General features: G+C 34.7%; 2 protein-coding genes across 2 annotated transcripts; one reads left to right on the top strand and one right to left on the bottom strand.

The window, feature by feature from the left end:
- The first annotated feature begins 50 nt into the window (after positions 1 to 50).
- Positions 51 to 15665, top strand: LOC100368884 (peroxisomal membrane protein 2-like). The gene is made up of 5 exons (XM_002734935.4): positions 51 to 387; positions 4929 to 5048; positions 5435 to 5597; positions 11861 to 11980; positions 15348 to 15665. The coding sequence occupies exons 1-5, from the start codon at positions 275 to 277 to the stop codon at positions 15414 to 15416; spliced, it is 585 nt and encodes a 194-aa protein (XP_002734981.1). The 5' UTR covers positions 51 to 274; the 3' UTR covers positions 15417 to 15665.
- Positions 15666 to 17727: 2062 nt separating this feature from the next.
- LOC102810387 (steroid 17-alpha-hydroxylase/17,20 lyase-like) lies at positions 17728 to 24541 on the bottom strand. Its single transcript, XM_085490875.1, has 6 exons — positions 24457 to 24541; positions 22384 to 22564; positions 20363 to 20638; positions 19443 to 19625; positions 19078 to 19320; positions 17728 to 18780 (listed from the first exon to the last, which is right to left on the bottom strand). The coding sequence occupies exons 2-6, from the start codon at positions 22553 to 22555 to the stop codon at positions 18191 to 18193; spliced, it is 1464 nt and encodes a 487-aa protein (XP_085347001.1). The 5' UTR covers positions 22556 to 22564; positions 24457 to 24541; the 3' UTR covers positions 17728 to 18190.
- Positions 24542 to 24815: the final 274 nt, after the last annotated feature.

Genomic DNA, 24815 nt, shown 5'->3' with positions numbered 1-24815 from the left:
AATGCGAGGGCAAAGTTCAAGAATATCGTTTCTCAGTAAGTTCCTTTCGATTGCTACGTTTCTTCAAATCTGACCATGGATTTTGTGTTACTTTCTACCGATCCGTCTCAAGTTGAACCTGGTAATACGGTACCCAACCAACTAGCGTTCAACGCAGCCGAGAACTGTGACCTCACCTGACCTTGTTCCACTAAGGACATACGTGATTGACGTAAGTTCAGCCACGGTCAGGGAGTGAAGTCTTTGATTTTCTTTGTACAAATCATCGTTAAAAATGAACGGTAGTTCGAGTACGAGGAAGGCAGATGATCCATTGATCCAGAAGTTGATCACTGAGTATTTGCGGCTCTTGCAAAGCAGGCCTGTCCTCACGAAAGCTGTAACAAGGTCAGAATGTTAATTTTTCAGGGGTGAGGTGTTTCGGGGGACGGTCGATTCGTCCGAAATCACATTCGTCCCAAGTCGATTCGTCCTACAAGTTGTTTCATCCCAATATTTATTAGACGCATAAAATCCGTTGGAAAGGATGAAAAGGGTCTTACAAAAAGAAAATCAAACTATAAACTAAAAAAAATCTAATTTAAAAAAAAAGTTGATTCGTCAGATTTAAGTTATCTCGCTACTAACTCTCCCAGTACGCACAACTTCCCGGTCGTTTATTGTTTAACATTTTGCAGTACGTTAATCCGTCGGTTTCAAACTGAGAAACTGAGGATATATTCATAGTCAAGATATAGTGTAAAATATTAATGTTCTGAAAAAAATAAATAAAAATACGTGTTTTTCAACAATTGATGTGTACTCGTCTAAGCTTATCTGAAAGTGTCTAGTATCAAGTCCGGCAACATAAATATGGAGTTTTATATATTTATAAGATAAATAAAATGTCATGTTAAAACAAATCGCACCAGAGTTATATTTGAAATTAAAAATAAAATATGAATATGTATCATGTGAACAATACTGCAAAAGTATGCAAGTAACAACAAATTATACAAATATACCATGATTGACAGCCAACGCATAAATGTACAGCTAATAATTAGGCAAAACCTGTTAAACACACACTTGAAATAGACATCACCCTGCCCATGGGCGTACTAACACGTCCATGCCAAAAAAATGGAAGAATGTGAAATGAAACGAATGTGAATTGGTGTGAATCGACTTGTGGGACGAATATGTTGGGACAAATATGAATTTGAATGAATTGACTGTGAATCGAGTGTTTCGTGTTTAACGAAGGTTCATGACATGAAACAGAACAGCATGCAGGTATATCGCTGGGAGGGGGAGTGAGTTTACAGCCTAAAATTATATTATATATTGTTTTTTGCTGTAACCTTCCCTGAAAACAAAAATGGTTTATCTTGAATCAAGTTTAGGTTGAGTTTGGAAACCCATTTCAAGGCTGCTAGATACCAAACTTTCATTAACAGCCAATTTGTCCCAATCGACACTCGTCTCGCAAGTCGATTCGTCCAAATTCATATTCGTCTTATTGTCTTTGGTTAGCCTTACAATCTTGTGCAGGGTGACTTTCTTTATATATTGGTAACATAGAAATCATGCTTGATGCATAAAAAAAAACGATCAGAAAGTGCAACAGGTTCTTACAACATTATAATACTCAGAAATGAACAACTTTTACCATGATTACGATTTTTTAGAACATGTGAATAACTTGATTTGACAACGTGATACAATAAACTAATATATAGAGAGACTGTATTAAAAGGTAGTTCAAAGCATGCCAATTTTGGGTACTAATATCTGACTTTATAATACAGTCTATCTTTAATCATCAAACAGAGAATACTTAGTGTGATATTTATCTGAATCGTATTTCAGCAAGTTTCGTCAGAATACTTTATTTTCGCTTAGAATCAATTTTCGCTATTTTCGCTGAAGGTGAAAATAAAATCCAGCGAATATACCTTTTTTCCAATGAGTTCCATACAAAACATCCAAAAAGTCTTTTCAGCGAAAATTTATTCCAGCTACAATAAAGAATTTTACAGTAAATGTAAAGTTCTGCACCTTGGATCTAGTCGCCCTAAGGTGAATATCGAAATAAATGGCTTTGTACTGATGGCAGATGAAACAGAAAAAGAATTGGGAGTTATTGTTAATATAGAATTAATGTTTCATCATTTGATACATCAAGAATGCCAGGTCTTACTACACTGAATGAAAGTATGGAACCTCGGCTTTTCACATCACTAGTTAGACCTCACCTGGAATATGGAAATGTCATGTGATCACCTCATTTTAATACAGACGTTATTGAAATTGAAAAAGGCTAAAGAAGGGCTACCTGCCTGTCATGTAGTCCCAAACATGAATATGTCTTCCGTGGCAAAAATGGACTATGTGTCAGCACTAGAACTTGCAATTTGCACATACAAAAAAAATCAGGAGAAACAACAGTGACATTCAATGTCCAGAACTGTTGGCCTGGCACAAAAAAAATTACCCCCCCCCCCCAAAAAAAAAAGATTATCTGTTCTAAGGAATTTATTATATGAAGAACATCTATGTAGACATCACTAGTTTATCATTGTAAGAGTAAGGACATGATCCAAGTTTATGAGATAATGAACCAAATTGACCATATTGATGCATTAAGGTAGAGATGCAGTTTACCTGACAGTTATTTTTAATTAGTTAATTAGGAAACCAAGATATCCTCCTTTGTCCACAAAACTATATATTTTCGGAAAGCTTATTGTATGAATTTTAAAGTTTTGTTAGTATTTTATTTTTATGGACACTGTAGTTTGAAATATGCACAAAAATGTGCTTTTTTGGTCAAAAGTGATTTTAAAAAAATTTGCTTCTAAACCATGCTTCTGTTTCCTGTCAAAATTGGTTTATGGGTACATCTGTTTACTATGAAGAAAGCGCCGTCTTGAAAACTGTCTATCAGTTGTAAATTTTGTAGGGCAGCAGCTCAAATTTCACTACTTCAAGTTTATGCATAAATTTACACCCAGGCTAGTTGTCTGTACGATTGCTGTAACACTATTCAACTAAAAACAATCTATATATTAAAATCGTTTTTTGAGTATGTTCCACTATTCACAATTCTACAAAATTTCAACAGTCTATAGCCAAGACTTTTTGAATAATAAAAGGCAAAAAAAAAAAAAATTCACTTCCAAGTGCCCACGAACCTGCATCTCTACTTTAAGGTAGCGAGACTATTATTTGCATACTTGTTTTCATCTTCTAATTGTGACTAAATGACTACAAACAGATCCAAGAAGGCATATATTTTTAGAATCGCCAGACTTCAAGCTTTTCAAAAGTGTGTTTGTCATGCCCGTATATGCATTCTTTGATGCGTTACTCAATCAAAGGTGAAAATTATTTTTTTTGTAAAAAAAATAATTACGCATTTATGCTGGTGATAAGAAGTTTTTTTTTACTTGTCCTAGTTATTCAATAGTAAGGTAAATTGAATGTGTCTTGTCAGTTTTATTCAAGTAATGCGTTTTAAAAAGAGTGTGCTGAATTTTAATTTTCGTTTTAGTTGCATTGCCCCCAACTCAAACCACAACACGTTGGTAAATAATCCACGAAATAGATAGTCTGGTCACATTCAAGTTCCTCTCATTGTAACCTTAGAGCTGTGAAAATTTGGTGTTAATCCAACGACAATAAGTATACATTATTTTTTGTTAAAGACCTTGTATTTTGAAAAATATGAACTTCTAGAAAACGTCCATGATGTCACAGCAAAGATTTTCAAGCTTGTTTATCAGCACAATCAATTTGTTTTTCCTTCAAGGTCTGTTTTAACATGTGTAGGGGCATTCAAATGTGTAAGGCTATTGGAAACCAAAAAAATAAAGGAATATGATAGCTATAATTCGATAAATTCGGCATATGAAAACACCGAAATCAATGATTTGTTTTCAGTGGCTGTGTGACCTTGTGTCTGATACATTCATATGCAAATGACTAATCTGTGAAATAAACAGAGGCAGAGACAAACCACTCAAATGTTTGGAAACACTAATTGTGTGTCAGAAAGCTACTGATAACACATCCTAACATTGCTTTGTCTTGAGTTAATCTTTGAAACTTATAGGCACACAGATTAAACGTGTGTTGTTGATTTTGAAAAATACTACTGAGGCTGCCTTGCTTCCCTTCAGAAAATCAACTTTTTAACCAACTTACATGACATTCTATGTTATGTTGACTTTATCATATGATAGTTTATAGTGCATTTCATCAATTAATAAATAAATGTGAAAATCGTAATTTTCAACATAATAGTCTCGCTACCTTGAGTTTTTTGAAATTGAATAAAAAACATTGCAAACTTGCTGACAATACATCAGTTACTTTAAAATGTACGAAAAATGTAATTTTCAGTCATAATCCAATTTCCAGAGTGAGGAAGGGTTGAAGACATCCATTGAACAGAACGTCGTCCAGGGGACATTATTGTGCTGGAGTGGGGGGGTAGAGGTTACAGCCAATTAATTAATCTGTTCAGGCCTTTAGTATCAATGTTTTCCACAAAGGTTTCTGAAGCCCATTTCTGTATACTTGTATTATTAGGGTTATAATAGTAAATAATAACATAATGTGTTTCCAGTAACCCAACCTTGCCATGATTTTTCAGGCAGACTGAATGAACACTGTAGGTTCCTCTTTCAGCTCTACTTGAAATTCTTCTTTTTTGAATCAAAATGTCAGCCTGTACACGCAAGATGTGGTGTATTACCGTAACAAAATATACTCTCATATAACAAAATGGGTCAAGCACCACTGGGGAATGATAAATTGAGAATGATTAATTGGATTCGATGAAATAAAAAGTAATGCTGCCTATCCTACTTTTGATTTCAATGTTTTGTTCACACTATTGATATTATCTGGCCTTACAAGTACAATTGTACATTTATTTACAGTGCAATTATAAGTGCATTGGGAGATATCATAGCACAGAAGATAGTATCAAGTCGTGGACCATCCCACTTACCATATACAGGAATACATTGGAGAAGTGTAGCTGCTATATCTACATTTGGGTAAGTTGTCATGGTTTCCTGGTTGAACAAGGCAACTAGGGAACACACCCAGAAACTCAAAACTTGTCTATTGTTCATTTAAACTTCTAGTAAAATACCATCAAGAGGAAGATTTCTTTCTTTCAAAAGATTTACCTCAGTGATAAAAGGGTCAAAACAGCATCCCAGTATGGTACTGCAATAAAAGCATGACCCATATATTTCCAACACACAATTACGACAGTGCTTTACTCTGCATCACACACTCCACAATATCATCTGTTGCTAGGCAAATACAGCCAATGGATATGTCAAAGGTCATTTGCTTGGTTACACAACAAAATATCGCCTACTGGTATATGAAATACAGCTAGACTCAAAATTGATATAGTTCATTCTTATTTCAGTTTTGTGGTCTCTGGTCCTGTCATACATCACATTTATCATCTGTTAGATACGTTGGTTACCAAGGATACAAGCTATGCCGGGATAAAGCGAGTTTTAATTGACAGACTGATTTTCGCACCACCGTATTTGTTACTATTCTTTTACGTAGTCAGTATACTAGAGGTGAGTGATGAATAGTCTGCACTCTGACAGTCCCTGATATGTTGACCAAATCTATACATTGAATTGAACTGAAGACTGCCCCCACCTATTTTATTGATGTTAGTGTGACCTGATATGAGTGTACAAATCAGAGTTAGGCCAGGGTATTCTTATTCATAACCCATTAATGTGACCAACTCACCTATTTTATTGATGTTAGTGTGACCTGATATGAGTGTACAAATCAGAGTTAGGCCAGGGTATTCTTATTCATAACCCATTAATGTGACCAACTCACCTATTTTATTGATGTTAGTGTGACCTGATACGAGTGTACAAATCAGAGTTAGGCCAGGGTATTCTTATTCATAACCCACTAATGTGACCAACTCACCTATTTTATTGATGTTAGTATGACCTGATATGAGTGTACAAATCAGAGTTAGGCCAGGGTATTCTTATTCATAACCCATTAATGTGACCAACTCACCTGTTTTATTGATGTTAGTATGACCTGATATGAGTGTACAAATCAGAGTTAGGCCAGGGTATTCTTATTCATAACCCACTAATGTGACCAACTCACCTATTTTATTTATGTTAGTATGACCTGATATGAGTGTACAAATCAAAGTTAGGCCAGGGTAATCTTATTCATAACCCATTAATGTGACCAACTCACCTATTTTATTGATGTTAGTGTGACCTGATATGAGTGTACAAATCAGAGTTAGGCCAGGGTAATCTTATTCATAACCCATTAATGTGACTAACTCACCTATTTTATTGATGTTAGTATGACCTGATATGAGTGTACAAATCAGAGTTAGGCCAGGGTAATCTTATTCATAACCCATTAATGTGACCAACTCGCCTATTTTATTTATGTTAGTATGACCTGACATGAGTGTACAAATCAGAGTTAGGCCAGGGTAATCTTATTCATAACCCATTAATGTGACTAACTCACCTATTTTATTGATGTTAGTATGACCTGATATGAGTGTACAAATCAGAGTTAGGCCAGGGTAATCTTATTCATAACTCATTAATGTGACTAACTCACCTATTTTATTGATGTTAGTATGACCTGATATGAGTGTACAAATCAGAGTTAGGCCAGGGTAATCTTATTCATAACCCATTAATGTGACCAACTCGCCTATTTTATTTATGTTAGTATGACCTGACATGAGTGTACAAATCAGAGTTAGGCCAGGGTAATCTTATTCATAACCCATTAATGTGACTAACTCACCTGTTTTATTGATGTTAGTATGACCTGATATGAGTGTACAAATCAGAGTTAGGCCAGGGTAATCTTATTCATAACTCATTAATGTGACCAACTCACCTGTTTTATTGATGTTAGTATGACCTGATATGAGTGTACAAATTAGAGTTAGGCCAGGGTAATCTTATTCATAACTCATTAATGTGACCAACTCACCTGTTTTATTGATGTTAGTATGACCTGATATGAGTGTACAAATTAGAGTTAGGCCAGGGTAATCTTATTCATAACCCATTAATGTGACCAACTCACCTGTTTTATTGGTGTTAGTATGACCTGATATGAGTGTACAAATCAGAGTTAGGCCAGGGTAATCTTATTCATAACCCATTAATGTGACTAACTCACCTATTTTATTGATGTTAGTATGACCTGATATGAGTGTACAAATCAGAGTTAGGCCAGGGTAATCTTATTCATAACTCATTAATGTGACTAACTCACCTATTTTATTGATGTTAGTATGACCTGATATGAGTGTACAAATCAGAGTTAGGCCAGGGTAATCTTATTCATAACCCATTAATGTGACCAACTCGCCTATTTTATTTATGTTAGTATGACCTGACATGAGTGTACAAATCAGAGTTAGGCCAGGGTAATCTTATTCATAACCCATTAATGTGACTAACTCACCTGTTTTATTGATGTTAGTATGACCTGATATGAGTGTACAAATCAGAGTTAGGCCAGGGTAATCTTATTCATAACTCATTAATGTGACCAACTCACCTGTTTTATTGATGTTAGTATGACCTGATATGAGTGTACAAATTAGAGTTAGGCCAGGGTAATCTTATTCATAACTCATTAATGTGACTAACTCACCTATTTTATTGATGTTAGTATGACCTGATATGAGTGTACAAATCAGAGTTAGGCCAGGGTAATCTTATTCATAACCCATTAATGTGACCAACTCGCCTATTTTATTTATGTTAGTATGACCTGACATGAGTGTACAAATCAGAGTTAGGCCAGGGTATTCTTATTCATAACCCACTAATGTGACCAACTCACCTATTTTATTTATGTTAGTATGACCTGATATGAGTGTACAAATCAAAGTTAGGCCAGGGTAATCTTATTCATAACCCATTAATGTGACCAACTCACCTATTTTATTGATGTTAGTGTGACCTGATATGAGTGTACAAATCAGAGTTAGGCCAGGGTAATCTTATTCATAACCCATTAATGTGACTAACTCACCTATTTTATTGATGTTAGTATGACCTGATATGAGTGTACAAATCAGAGTTAGGCCAGGGTAATCTTATTCATAACCCATTAATGTGACCAACTCGCCTATTTTATTTATGTTAGTATGACCTGACATGAGTGTACAAATCAGAGTTAGGCCAGGGTAATCTTATTCATAACCCATTAATGTGACTAACTCACCTATTTTATTGATGTTAGTATGACCTGATATGAGTGTACAAATCAGAGTTAGGCCAGGGTAATCTTATTCATAACCCATTAATGTGACCAACTCGCCTATTTTATTTATGTTAGTATGACCTGACATGAGTGTACAAATCAGAGTTAGGCCAGGGTAATCTTATTCATAACCCATTAATGTGACTAACTCACCTGTTTTATTGATGTTAGTATGACCTGATATGAGTGTACAAATCAGAGTTAGGCCAGGGTAATCTTATTCATAACTCATTAATGTGACCAACTCACCTATTTTATTGATGTTAGTGTGACCTGATATGAGTGTACAAATCAGAGTTAGGCCAGGGTAATCTTATTCATAACCCATTAATGTGACCAACTCGCCTATTTTATTTATGTTAGTATGACCTGACATGAGTGTACAAATCAGAGTTAGGCCAGGGTAATCTTATTCATAACCCATTAATGTGACTAACTCACCTATTTTATTGATGTTAGTATGACCTGATATGAGTGTACAAATCAGAGTTAGGCCAGGGTAATCTTATTCATAACTCATTAATGTGACTAACTCACCTATTTTATTGATGTTAGTATGACCTGATATGAGTGTACAAATCAGAGTTAGGCCAGGGTAATCTTATTCATAACCCATTAATGTGACCAACTCGCCTATTTTATTTATGTTAGTATGACCTGACATGAGTGTACAAATCAGAGTTAGGCCAGGGTAATCTTATTCATAACCCATTAATGTGACTAACTCACCTGTTTTATTGATGTTAGTATGACCTGATATGAGTGTACAAATCAGAGTTAGGCCAGGGTAATCTTATTCATAACTCATTAATGTGACCAACTCACCTGTTTTATTGATGTTAGTATGACCTGATATGAGTGTACAAATTAGAGTTAGGCCAGGGTAATCTTATTCATAACTCATTAATGTGACCAACTCACCTGTTTTATTAGCTCCGCTGTCGACTTTGTCGAGCGGAGCTTATCATATGAGTGATTGTCCGTCGTCGTCCGTCGTCGTCGTCCGTCGTCCGTCGTCCGTGTCAATGTTTTACTTTTTCGACTTCTTCTTGAAAACTACAAGCCTGAATGCTTTGATACTTGGTGTATATGTACCTTGGGTAGACCTCTCTTAGGTTTGTTCATTTCATGTTGATATCTTCAATTCTCTAATTTTGGTGAATATTTTTGTCATTTTTGGTAAAAAGTGATATTTTCGACTTCTTGTTAAAAACCGCAAGTGCAATTGCTTTGATATTACATATATAGGTACTACATGTGGACCTCTCTCAGATTTGTTCATTTTGTAATGATATCTTTAATTCTCTAATTTTGGTGAATATTTTTGTCATTTTTGGTAAAAAGTGATATTTTCGACTTCTTGTTAAAAACCGCAAGTGCAATTGCTTTGATATTACATATATAGGTACTACATGTGGACCTCTCTCAGATTTGTTCATTTTGTAATGATATCTTTAATTCTCTAATTTTGGTGAATATTTTTGTCATTTTTGGTAAAAAGTGATATTTTCGACTTCTTGTTAAAAACCGCAAGTGCAATTGCTTTGATATTACATATGTAGGTACTACATGTGGACCTCTCTCAGAATTGTTCATTTTGTAATGATATCTTTAATTCTCTAATTTTGGTGAATATTTTTATCATTTTTGGTAAAAAGTGATATTTTCGACTTTTTGTTAAAAACCGCAAGTCCAATTGCTTTGATACTACATATATAGGTACTACATGTGGACCTCTCTCAGATTTGTTCATTTTGTGATGATATCTTCAATTCTCTAATTTTGGTGAATATTTTTGGTAAAAAGTGATATTTTCGACTTCTTGTTAAAAACCACAAGTCCGATTGCTTTGATATTACATATATAGGTACTACATGTGGACCTCTTTCAGATTTGTTCATTTCGTGATGATATCTTCAATTCTCTAATTTTCGTGAATATTTTTGTAATTTTTGGTAAAAAGTGATATTTTTGACTTCTTGTTAAAAACCAATAGTTCAATTGCTTTGATATTACATATTTAGATACTACATGTAGACCTTTCTCAGATTTGTTCATTTCGTGATGATATCTTGGATTCTATAATTTTGGTGAATATTTTTGTCATATTTGGTAAAAAGTGATATTTTCGACTTCTTGTTAAAAACCAAAAGTTCAATTGCTTTGATATTACATATATAGATACTACATGTAGACCTTTCTCAGATTTGTTCATTTCGTGATGATATCTTCAATTCTCTAATTTTGGTGAATATTTTAGTCATTTTTGGTAGAAAGTGATATTTTCGACTACTTGTTAAAAACTGTAAGTCCGATTGCTTTGATACTATACATATTGTTCATTTTCTGATGATGTCTTCAGTTCTTTAATTGAAATGTGCATTTCTAACAGCGGAGCTATCTCAGCCGATAGGCTGCTTGTTGATGTTAGTATGACCTGATATGAGTGTACAAATTAGAGTTAGGCCAGGGTAATCTTATTCATAACCCATTAATGTGACCAACTCACCTGTTTTATTGGTGTTAGTATGACCTGATATGAGTGTACAAATCAGAGTTAGGCCAGGGTATTCTTATTCATAACCCACTAATGTGACCAACTCACCTATTTTATTTATGTTAGTATGACCTGATATGAGTGTACAAATCAAAGTTAGGCCAGGGTAATCTTATTCATAACCCATTAATGTGACCAACTCACCTATTTTATTGATGTTAGTGTGACCTGATATGAGTGTACAAATCAGAGTTAGGCCAGGGTAATCTTATTCATAACCCATTAATGTGACTAACTCACCTATTTTATTGATGTTAGTATGACCTGATATGAGTGTACAAATCAGAGTTAGGCCAGGGTAATCTTATTCATAACCCATTAATGTGACCAACTCGCCTATTTTATTTATGTTAGTATGACCTGACATGAGTGTACAAATCAGAGTTAGGCCAGGGTAATCTTATTCATAACCCATTAATGTGACTAACTCACCTATTTTATTGATGTTAGTATGACCTGATATGAGTGTACAAATCAGAGTTAGGCCAGGGTAATCTTATTCATAACCCATTAATGTGACCAACTCGCCTATTTTATTTATGTTAGTATGACCTGACATGAGTGTACAAATCAGAGTTAGGCCAGGGTAATCTTATTCATAACCCATTAATGTGACTAACTCACCTGTTTTATTGATGTTAGTATGACCTGATATGAGTGTACAAATCAGAGTTAGGCCAGGGTAATCTTATTCATAACTCATTAATGTGACCAACTCACCTATTTTATTGATGTTAGTATGACCTGATATGAGTGTACAAATCAGAGTTAGGGTTACCCTGGGTATTATTATTCATAACCCACTAATGTGAGAAAAGCCAGCTAACCCAAATCATACCATGATTATTCCAGACTTAGTTAGAACAGAAACATAATTGGTGGATGAAGTGCACCACTCATAGAAATTGTGGTGATTGAATCTGCATACCCTAACAGAAATACAAGCTCTAGACATTATGGGAAACCAATATCACTATTTGTCTTTAATAGGGCAAAGGTCATGTTGCTTCAGTTAAAAAAATCAAAGAGACATTCCTAACAGCATTACTGATGAACTGGAAAATATGGACACCATTACAGTATATAAATATTAATTACATTCCAAGACAGGTAGGTGATTTCTATTTTCTGTAAGGTACATGTAGATGCTGGTGGTGGGTGGAAAGGGTTTCACACAGTAAAATGTATGCATCCTAAAGAAAAAAAATGCATAGTTCAGGGCAATAATCTGATAATCTGATAATAATCATAATCTGATCCAAACACATGATATTTTTACAATTAAGATTTTAATTCTCAATCAGGCCAGACTTTTATCATTTCTTGTTTCGCAAACCCGCTGAATGATCAGGAGTCGAAAATGAAATAAAATTTTATTTCTGCGTAATTTCTCGCGCCCGCTGATCTGTAAGTGCAAAAAATTACTAAAATTATCTTCATTTTTGTTATCGCCCGCCGCATAACAAATCCAAGTTGCATTTTCGTGGGAGTATCACGATCAAAGTACTGGAGTCTCGCGCAGATGAGAAACAAGGTTATACATGGAATAACATTTTATTTCATTTATCTCACTTACAATTCTTTCAGAATCACACAAATCTAATTGAAAAAAAGAATTAATTTTTTTTTTTTTCGCCCTCCTCAAAAAATTTGCCTTTTACAAACTCGAGAAACAAGGAATAAAAAACGTCTGGCCTCAATAAGGTTAAGGGACTAAAAAATATGTATAACAATAAACCAAATATTTATCAAAATAGTAAATTTGAGGACAAGAGATCCCATATAAGATACAATTGTTAGTATAAATATTAAAAGTGTCATTATTTTATTGATATTTCAACACTTTAATTTTCTGGGCTTCTTGTTTCAGATGCTCGAGTAAATTTTTTCTGTTAGGAATAAAAATATACATTAAAATGTTTGTGATGCTGTCATAACAACAAAAGTACCAGGATGTGTGACCCTTATGGGTCATGAAAGTGGCCTAATTTACAATAGAATGCAATTTATCCCAAATTACGTGAGTGAGAACATACAGGATCCTGGTACTATGACACAACATATGTTAGTGCTAAGTGTTGCACTTCATCAATGACCTATATGCATCAGGTGAACACTCGATCTAGCATACCATTTGTAACCATATTATGTATATTTTCAACAACGTCTCCTAGTTTTACAGAATTTTATTGATTATTGTACATCTAGCAATGAAAACATAAGAAATTGCCTTTTTTATAACAATTTTTATCAGCACTTATTCTAAAATGTATCGGTACTCACTTGAACATTGGAATTTTCATTTATGTGGGGTAAACTATGTCATTACATTGACACATTCAATATTTTTATTGTTTATTTTCAATACTGGACGCCAAATCGTTTTAGTGTTTAGAATCTCATCACTGAACACAAAACTACCCACGGCACAAATATTTTTAGTTGTCATTTTGGGCTATAATGTCACAATTAACTATTACTTCAAGCAGAAAAAAGATGTACATGTATAATAATAAGGTACTGCAAAGTATGGACTGGTCTCATAGCATTATATCTCATCACATTGTATTGACATAATGAAAAGCCATGGTAACAGAGGCACATCACACAATCCAATCTTAAAAATCCACACTGTGCGCCCTCAACTGACCAACTAAAAAATGTTGTTCACTGTTTGTCAACAGAGGGAGCTCTGTTCTTGATTAGGTGGTATTAACATGGTTGGTTCCTGTTTTTACTGTCAGTAACATATCAAAAATCAATCCTAGGGTGCAATACATGACTTGGTTTCTCGTACAGTGAAAACCACCAAGATTTAGTCATTGAGATTTCACTGGATGTTGTAAGAACAGAACAACTGATTACCTAGCAGTTTGTCTACAATCCTGACATATTTACACATAGAAATAATTTATATGTCTGTGATTTTCACTGTAAATACCAGACGTTGTGTAGCATGCCTTCGAATTGCATGTAAACTGTTGTATTTTAAGGCATTGTTGTATGTCATGATCACGACAAGTTATAATGGCAAAAACAAAATGTTGACTAACGTCGCAAGATCACTTTGTTTGTGGAAACGTAACCAATTTAAAATTACACAATTCGTTTAACACAGGGATAGTTTGAGTGATTGGCATAGATAAAGTACAATACAATTATATACCATATATATATTATGTTTGGTATTGTTGATTATCTCCTGCCATATTATTCTACCCTGCAATAGCTTAGTGCTAAATGTGGCCTTCACTACACACCAATGTAGAAACACAATTAGTAAGAGGTGAAGGTAACAAAAACATGCACTACACACACCACAGCAAGGTTGATAAGGAGAATATCCAATACTCTTCACATAATAATTCGTAAAATATCAGAGAAATAAAACTGACCAGTGAAATAAATAGTTTCTATACATTAAAAAACTTGTATTAATAACTGAAATCCCAGGACTAACTAGTGTGAGTGTACCAGTATCTTCCGAAAAATGTCACATCTTGGTAAATGGATGAAATAATACAGCGACCAGCGGTGTTGGACACCCAAGTGAATGGAACGTGAGTGGTGACTGGAGTTCACACATTTGAAGCATTGCAAATCCACCTTCGCAACTGTATTACATAGTTTCTTTTCCCGTTGGACTAAACCATGGTATTACATGGATGTGTCTTATCAGCAGGATCACAAGGAAACACTCGATTGAACCTTGAGTATCAGTGATACTGTTGCACAGATAATTGGTTTACAACCCTGTACATTTATCACCTCTATACGTATAATCACCAGGAAGGCCAGTACGCCATTAGAGGTCACATCTGGGGCATGTAACACAACTTACTTTCATTTATACATGTAGAGTTAAATTCGTCTAAAATTGGGCTACAAAACCTACCTTTCAGTATAGGCTGTCAATATATACTATTATAATGAATGAAATACACAATACATTCATGTATATTTAGACACACAACTAGTTTCTTATAATCCGGACAATCCAACAACAATTTAATGTACATGCATTTCTATGGGCTCTGTGTGGGGCGAGCTGGTCAAAATTCGAGAAAACAACACAAACTCAACTTTGAAGTAATCCTGAACAACCAAGTTTATATATGTTACACATGCAGGACTAACCTTGTTACACTGTTCAGGGGAGTCTCAACAACCATCCCAAAGTACCGTTTTCTGAGAGTTTTTGGCCTTTGTTTTCACCGCCAGTGTTGCCAAGCGGTGAAAATGCCCGGATGTCCGCCCCCGAGGATAGTACACACTTTAGTGTTTTCATAAATTAGTACCTGTATTAGAAGCCACATCCCTAATGAAATCGCACCTATTCTTTGTTCAAACAGAATTCATAATCAGATAATAGGTCATTTTTGGCTCTAATATGGCCATTTGTCATTTTCAATCTGATCCCCCGAAAATATTGTTTTAATTATGTACCAAGAATTTTTTCTATTTTTGTCTATCTTAGTATCGTGTGTTGTTTGGTAATGCAGTTGCTCTTGGATGGACTATATATCTTGCTTCAAAAAAAAGATGAGACGCACTCCACAGATGGAAATGGTGCCTACAGAAGTCACAGTCTATGATTATAAATTTTTACTAAATAAACATATTTTAACTATTTTTTAATAATAACTAGCCACTCTCTGAGTTATAAAAACAACATTGTGGTAATCGAGTAGCACATGTTCAAATTTCATACACATTGTATATGTCACATGGCTCCCACATGGTGCGTCAGAGTGACCACTATCCTCAAGTATAATAAATAAGAAATGTTATCTAACAGTGGGATTCAGTGTGGTATATTCATACCAGTATGTCATAAAATTCTAAATGATTATCTATCACATCACTACACTACAAATCAGTATTTGCTCTACAAATCCCTTCAAATGTAATTTAGTGTGACTTTTTGTATGCGTTATGGACTGACGTTTAACAAGTATACAAGACAGACAGAATACAATGTACATACTACTCTCTCACCTCCGATTTCTGCTTGAATTGCTGTTCTACTTATATTTTCGAGTATGAACGCGATCACAATTTATGATATTGTAAGAAGGACCTGGTTTGGCATTTATGGCATTTACTGGTAAACTTGCCTGAATGTTAATTAAGTGGGAGTGGTTGTCGAGCAATGTCAATTACATGTGTTGTATATGTCGATATGGGTCACATATCGAACAGGATGAGCAACCACCAACAGTACTTAATGACAACAATTCTTAATTCAAGTCTTGAAGGGCTGGGTCGGTCTGGTACCTCCTGAATCACAATTTTAAACAAAAGCCTCCCAACTTTCTTAACAGAGGCCATAACAACTGATGATAGTATTTAAAAAATATTATGCATGTTGAACATGTGTGAAAAGGATTTGAAGAATCTCCAATGAATTTATATAAACAACAATCATGATGTTGGCCAGACCTCAATGTCACAGGTATGAATAATGAAAATAACAACGTACCAAAACGATGCTCAAATTCATAGTATTTTTATGGATGTTTACAAGATGAGAAATGGACTGACAAACAATCTGGACAATCCTTTAAAACTAACAAATGCATCACAGTACGTAAACGAAGTGGTGTAAGATGTTTTCAAGAGGAGTTAGCACAGTGTCAGCATCCTTTATTCTATGTTTTTGTCATGTTACTTCAAACCCTGCAAATAGAAATGTGCATAGAATCATGGGAAGAAATGGTGTGCATTGCCGTGTGATAACTGTCATAAAGGTCATACTTGTTTTCAACTCTGGAAGGACAGTTGTAATCTACCAGGTGTGCTTGTGATATACATAACAAAGGAGGTTTACAACTCTGGAAGGATAATTGGAATCTACCAGGTGTGCTTGTGATTTACATAACAAAGGATGTTTACAACTCTGGAAGGATAATTGGAATCTACCAGGCGTGCTTGTGATTTACATAACAAAGGATGTTTACAACTCTGGAAGGATAATTGGAATCTACCAGGTGTGCTTGTGATTTACATAACAAAGGATGTTTACAACTCTGGAAGGATAATTGGAATCTACCAGGTGTGCTTGTGATTTACATAACAAAGGATGTTTACAACTCTGGAAGGATAATTGGAATCTACCAGGTGTGCTTGTGATTTACATAACAAAGGATGTTTACAACTCTGGAAGGATAATTGGAATCTACCAGGTGTGCTTGTGATTTACATAACAAAGGATGTTTACAACTCTGGAAGGATAATTGGAATCTACCAGGCGTGCTTGTGATTTACATAACAAAGGATGTTTACAATCTTCTGACTTGCCTACGCGAGACAGCTGCTAGCAAGTCCACATTCTGATTGGCTCATGTGGAAACCCAGATGGTGTGCCTGAATCTGGGCAATTTATGCCTATAAATAGGCTAGACTGAGGACAGTTGTGGTCTACCATTTCAACCAGAATAACAGCGTTCCTCTGCAATCAAGTCTCCTGTATTTCCTCGTCGTTGTGTTGCAAAAGCCATTGATTGTCATCAACCTCCACATCCTGGAACTGTGAGTAATCACCCATGCACACTTCTTTAGGCAATCCCCTATTTTAGTGAATTTATTCATTGTATTTGTCTCTGCTTTGTTTCTTGTAAATATTGTGAGAGGTATCAAAGCTTTAACTTGGTGTATGTGTATTTCATTTCCAGTACTATTATCTTGTCTACCCTATTCTAGCAGTGAAAGAACCCCCTGTTTAGTGTGAGTTCTGTGGGTGCCAGTCTTAATAGCAATAAGCAGGCCTTACACTGATGATCGATATTTTCTAACACTCATCGTTTGGTCTTTAAAAATGGTCTTTTGGAAATAAAAAACACGCTCAACAGTTATACTTCAGTTAGCAAATAATGATTGACTTTATTATAAAAGCAGTGTCTCTTTATAAAGAGGACAGATATATACATATAGATGACATAGTGTAGTGCAAGTAATTTACAAAATCTGGTGTAGATTATAACCTACAGTGAGTGATATTCTCGTAGCCTAATAAAACTATATGCGATATATGAATCTAAATTATTTTTACTGCTTCTTAATCACAGTAAACCAGATGTTATTATTGCAAAAGATCAAGAGCATCAAACCTGTTCCCATTAAAAAAAGAAGTTTACTATTGCGTAACGAATATCATCCTTGAGATTTCCTTCAATCATGATAAATTTCGAGTTTCTAGATATCACAGAACGTAATCACTTTCACAATGAGTTTCTGTAAATTGTATAGAACATTATTGAAAACTTATATAATGTAAAGTAATATGTTAATTATGAAAATTATTTTTATACTTCACTCATCTCACTTTCTTTTTTTGACCATGACTTCAAATGGTTTGGGGTGATATGTTAAGCCCAGAATGCCCTCGCGGGAAGGTTTTTCAACTCCCGGAGGAACAACAAACTCAAACTGATGTAGGATATTAGAAACAATCAAAAAATACTTCATACGACCAAATACTTCTCCTAAGCATACACGACGACCCATACTAAAAGGAGCAAAGTTCATATTGTTATATGAAACTAATAAACCAGTTTTGGGATCTATGAATCGTTGAGGATTAAAACTATATGGATCTTCAAAGACCTTCTCATCGTGATCAATTGCCCAATGGTTTGGTATAACAATGGTGTTTGTGGGAATATCATGGCCCCCTAACGAGGTGTCACGAGCAGTGCAGCGAAAAACACCCAGAGGTACAGTGCTGTGAATGCGTAAAGCTTCATAAATAGCTGCTTCAACATAGGGCAAATTTTGCCGGTCACTGTAGACTGGGAGACGGTCACCACCAATAACTTCGTCTAGTTCTTGATGGATTTTTGCTTGGATATCCGGGTGGTGGATCAATTCTATTAACAACCATTTAGTTGCCGATATGGCAGTTTCAACACCTATAAAGTCAACAAATTATTACAGTCAGTTTTATCTGAATTCTTGTTTTCATTATATAATGTGCACAATAATGAACACAATGTGAGTGTTTGCCATTAAGTCTGACGAGACTGGGAACAGACAGTCACGTATTAGTATTGGACGTATGTGTCATTTTGTGTGTACTTATTAAGGATTGTAACAATACACATCTTTGTCAAATAGGAAGGGGAATTGTTTTAAGATGGAAGTTAATCCAATGAACTGTTTATGGCATGATTATGAAACATTCGTCGACACTAGATTTTACACCTTACCTGCAGAAAGTAAATCTATCAGTGATTGTATTATATGTGCATTGCTGTACATGTCATCAGCTTTCATGTCTGAATCTTCCCTTTCAATCAATATCATATCAATCATATCACGGGGCTTTTCTCTGTCAAATGTAGCAATATGGTGTTCAAGTTCGGACTCCAGAAATCGATAACGCCTGTCAGATACATCCTTCATATACTGGAGTTTCGACCGCATGAATACTTTCACCCATGGAACATAATCTGCACCAAATATAATAGGCTGTTTTTGTGTTATAGAACTCAATATGTTTATTTAAGCGTTACCGAATGATTGACGCGACACAGTCCACGTTACGTAATAGTGACAAAACTGAATACATTACCAACAACATTTGTAGCCAGTAAACACATTGTCACTTCTCTGGTCGCATCTTGGAAATTATTGAATTCCATATCGTTCTCTGTAAACGTCCGTCCAATTACCATATCACACACAACATTGAACGATGTTACAGTGAGAGAATGGTCGATATCAAAAAGAGTTCCTGCCTTTCTTGAAAGTGATTCTGTCAATAGAGAATGGTAACAAGTAATTGTTTTCGATGAATATAATCACTTGAATGTGATGATTTATGTGAGTTTGTTCAAAGTTGGTACAAAGACAAATCGTAATGGTCCACAAATGACACCTTTGTAATTATATTGACGTTTGTCGTCAGGCGATTATTTTTATCTTAAAGGGCCTATTGGTATTCACACTGAAGAACATTATTTTTAGTCGCAATTTAATCCATATTGACCGACACGCAGCCATTTTTATTATTTTTATCCGTTTTTCGGGAACCCCAGATTTATCTGTTTCAAATTCTAATTTAGTGCCTTTACTCATGTCGGCTACGTCAATCATTCCCACGATTTGATTCAAAATGTATACATCCTATCTGTTCCCCATGCAGATTTAATTTTACTGATTTTGTTTAAATTTGATTTAAATGTCAATTTTATTGTCATTGAATCTGATCACAAGAATCACTGTGTCTTCAAATGTTTGAATAAACTGAATTCGCAAAAGTCCTACAAGTGAACTGGGCAAGTTGCATATGAATGAAACTGTTCATAGTGACAAAATGTAATACAGCATATCCACTTTTATTTAGTGTGTTTATGATATTTGAGGATATGTATTTTAAGATGGGGACTGTAACATTTATGTCTTGTTACTTTCCCTAATCATTCATACAGACACGAGGTAACAACATGACACGACACAACATAGTATTGAGCAAATGCAACTTAAAAATACCTAAGAACTTATCAATTTCCTTTGATATGAGCTTCTGCCATCCCTTGGTACCATTTGCACGCATCGCAGTCTGTAGGATCTTCCGATGTCTTTTTAGTTGATCGGTGTAATTTTGAAATGTAATATCTTTATAATCAGTGATAATTCTCGCTGTGGTAAAATTTTGAGGGCGGTCAGCAAAGTCTGATCCCCTGGTGATCATGGCTTCTTGCAGAGCCTTGTATGAGTTAATCACAACTACATTAGTTGTAAACAATTTCACGCTGTACACATCACCTATGGTTAAGATAGAGATATAGTGGGAGTCGTGTGATGATTTCTTATATGTCAATAGATAATACAGACAACTTTCTAGAACTGGTTACTAAAAAATTCGTGTTCATAATATGAACAACATCATCATCATCAAGTCAACATGTCTTCCTGTCCTTTAATTTTTGACCAAATAGATATAAAATCATATTGGCTGCATGGCTAAATGTTAACATGTTTTAAGGACATATAGAAAAAAGTATGCATATTTATTGAAGTACAGACTGTCATCACAATACCATTCTCACGTATTTATGTTGGGTTAGAAGAGCACGTTAAGCACCTAAATTGTTCTGCCACAGCGCTAACATTATATTTCGAGAAAATACTGGGCAGAAAAGAAAATAATTAATGTCCCTGATGTGCAGAAGGCAAGCAGGGAACACCTTTATTTTGCCACACCCTGTCTGGATGGGCGTTAAGGTGATTAATATCAGTGTCAATCCATCTCAGTCGGTGCAATATGTTGAATGTTTATAGAAGATTTTCTATAATTTAAAATTACATTAAAATTTAATGGAAATTAACGTCTAGTGACACACATCAGACAAAAGTCTCCATCATGGTGCAACCAAATAATAACAGGATATACGAACGAATACTTTATGTCTCAGCAGTGGTCTTTGACATCGGGGATCAGGCTTGCCCATGTCCATTTAGTCACATTAGACTTGTGTTCATTACATTTATTCGAATGATAATAGAGTGACGAACTGAACGATTTGCGTCTGCTTACGCTGTGGTCATATGTTTGAATGTCGCATGTTTGTAACCTGCTTAGTCGACATTAATTATAATAAGTCTTTGTTCGTTTACCATCAATGATCGCTATACCTGATCTAGATTATTGAGTACTACCACAGCTGACTGCGTTTTTGTAATGCTCAATAATTTCCAGATGATGGCGTTTCAAGTGTGGATTGAAATATCTCAGTTCGTTTGATAGTTATTTCGTCAGAGTGTCACAGCAAGACAAGGATTTTATACAGAAGGTCAACAGGGACCAATCATAGTTTCACTTAGCAAACGTTCTAAATTATATGTGTTCTATGTGCGTTCCTCAATTCACCATGGGATTTAGTCATAAGATTAAAAATAACACAATCTCGTTTTTCACAATTTTTTCTATATACTGACGTAAATACATCTTTAACTAAGTTCGTAGGTACGATTGTGTGCATACGATGATTAAGATGGGAAGCCTGCGAACTATTTACCGAGTTATTTATTCAATCATTTATATATTGTAATTCTGTCCATGGTATTACACTAGACAAGGTATTATGAATTTATATGAACACCTTTTTGCCGTTAACACCTAGTAGTTAACTAATTATTAATAGTCAAAATCACTGTCAAAAATAACACATAATAATTTTGTGGGGCAATTTGTCCGGAGGCGGTTGTCCTAATATATTATTTATACCTCGTGTTCAATGTCATTATTATGGCACAGGTTGCATGCTCCTTTCCGAAAAAGGGCATAAGAGAATACAATTATGCATATTAATATTAGGTTACATGGGACCACACAGAGCCATCTAATGTATTAGTCATATTTCTTGCCATCATTATAATGCCTTTAATAATGTTTCTTTTTAATTAAATAAAACAAATAAATGAATATCCTTTTTCATTAGTGTTTGTATAATCAGGCATATATGTCCTTCAGGTACTAGGCGAAGTAATCCCAATGCAAGGTAACTTACCATAACGTTTACTTAATTTGGTTAATGATAAATGTGGACTTGACCCAACATCCAGGATATTACCAATCAATGGCCAACCCTTTGGCCCATTATGTAAGAGTGATTGAGACGCATTTTTCCACAGTAACCCAATACAGATTATTACAACGGCTGTCAGTATTAAAGTGATCATGGCTGTGGTCTGCAGATGATCCGTAAAATAAAATAGAGTGGAATTAATTAGAATGTTAATTGGACTAATTGATGGGACATTCAATTATATTTTTAATTCAGTCAACATGTTTTATTGTATTACATGTTGTCTAATGATTTAAGTGTCCCGGATGTATACGCTGACCATGGAAATAGTGCACAACTATTTATCATAACAACGTTTCCAAATTTATTAACGCGAATGAACACACAAAGCTTTTATATAATTGCGGCCACAATATTTTCAATGTAAGATTCAATTGGTTTGACAGCAGCAATATATCTGATATACCGAACAGTTTTTCTCGGATGAACAAAAAATGGTTCTGGTGCTAAGTGTGCGTCCCCGGATTCAAACACACGCGCCCAACCAAAAGGACTTTTAGCCTATTGTGATCCAGTATCTAGGTCACTCAACCATCCAAGCATGACGTCTAAACGTGACGTCACGTCGTCTAATGTCGACCTAAATGAAGTATTTAATTTTCTAGACACGACGCAGTATTTGTTGTGAATATATGTAGAATAAATCTACATGACAAAAAGTATGTTAATGATTCAATAAACACATTCAAGTTCATATTAATTCGATCAATAGAAATATTCAACTTACCCCTATGATGTCTACACACTAAACAACACAATACAATATTTGCATATAGACCAGACAGATTTTCAATTTACTGACCCAGTTAAGTGATTTGGGTGAATGATCAAACAAAGTACTGGTAATTTACTATTCACACGTATTTATATTACAGACAGGAATTCAAGTTCCGAGTGACCGACATGTTTGTCACCGAACACTAGCTCTAGAGTATAAAATTATTAATTATTAATTATTAACGTTAACTCTCAATCTAAACTAACAGCCTTTATATTGTTTTGATAATAGGGGGAGCCACTATCGAATATGTCTATTGTGTAGCAAAATCTTGAATTCTATATTTTTAGCGAATATTTTTATTGCTCTGACGTATACTATGTAGGTCACTTTGGGGGACTTCTATTAACGGATCACAACTTGTTATTGTTGGCATTCGTTAACAGCAAATACCATATTCAACGTCATGTGTAAAACAATTTAAGAAATATTTATGATCTATGCCATATGAATTGTAAGTGTCACCATAGTCTACAATAGAAATAATGTAGTTCCCAAAATCATACACAACAAAAACAGTGAGATATAATTTCTAAAGCAAATAAAATGTATAGTATTTCTGCATTAGAAGAATGTGGAAAAATATCTGGGGGCACTCGAAACTGTCTCAATAATAATCACTGTCACACTAGAAACTGTTCTAATATCACTAGCAGCTGACATTATCAATAGCTGACCACCATATTTCATGCAAATACGTTCACTTTGGATCATGTTTGCAGCTAATTGGTTACAAGTGGGATTACAAATATTATATAATGGGTATAATAGATCAAGAATTATACCAGATGGTTTTATCAGTTTCACCAATTTATTTAATATTTCAATATGGCTGGTAAATTTTTACATAAAGCCTATGAATTAATTTAATACAGTTTAATTCATGGTATGTCGAAAATTAATTTGATAAAAAAAAAGCAGTTTTTGGTGAAAATGGTGCAAGTTCTAGAACCTTTTACGATTTCTTTCGAAAATCTAACTAACACACAGGCTTCATAACAAGGACTTCAGCACTTTCTGATTGTCAGCCCAAGACAACCTAAAATATGTAGTTTTCTCGTCACACACAACACTGTGTACACACCACTGTACAGGTGTTCCTTGTGATTATATTTAGAATAAATCTACATGTTGCTTGAAAGTACAATAACCACTCATTAAACAAAGTCACAATTAACAAATTCATATAAGTCAAGCAATAAAAATATTTAGCTTACCCCGACGTATGCACGATGACGAATATAATGTCTTATATGGACAAGACAAATTTTCGGTCTCCTTACCCAGACAAGCGATTTAGGTGAATGACCAAACTACAAAGACATACCCCCTATCGCACTGATAATTTACTGTTCACACAATATTATAGACAAGTGTACTTGTTTCTAGTTACCTACCTGTTTGTCTATAAACCTCCAAGTATCTATAAAGACCAGCTCACATAATCTTGTTCCTCATGGCCGTTAACCTAGACAAAGCTCTTTTGATTATCTTGATTATATTATCAAACTCCCAAGTCAAACTGTCTCAAGACATGAAATTGCTACCTTCGACCTTACTATGCCAGCTTAAATAT

The sequence above is a fragment of the Saccoglossus kowalevskii genome, chromosome 16, assembly GCF_978046115.1.
Source record: "Saccoglossus kowalevskii chromosome 16, keSacKowa6.1, whole genome shotgun sequence".
Taxonomy (NCBI): Eukaryota; Metazoa; Hemichordata; class Enteropneusta; family Harrimaniidae; genus Saccoglossus; species Saccoglossus kowalevskii.
Note: the sequence above shows the minus strand (reverse complement) of the source record. Positions and strands in the feature narration are given on the sequence as shown.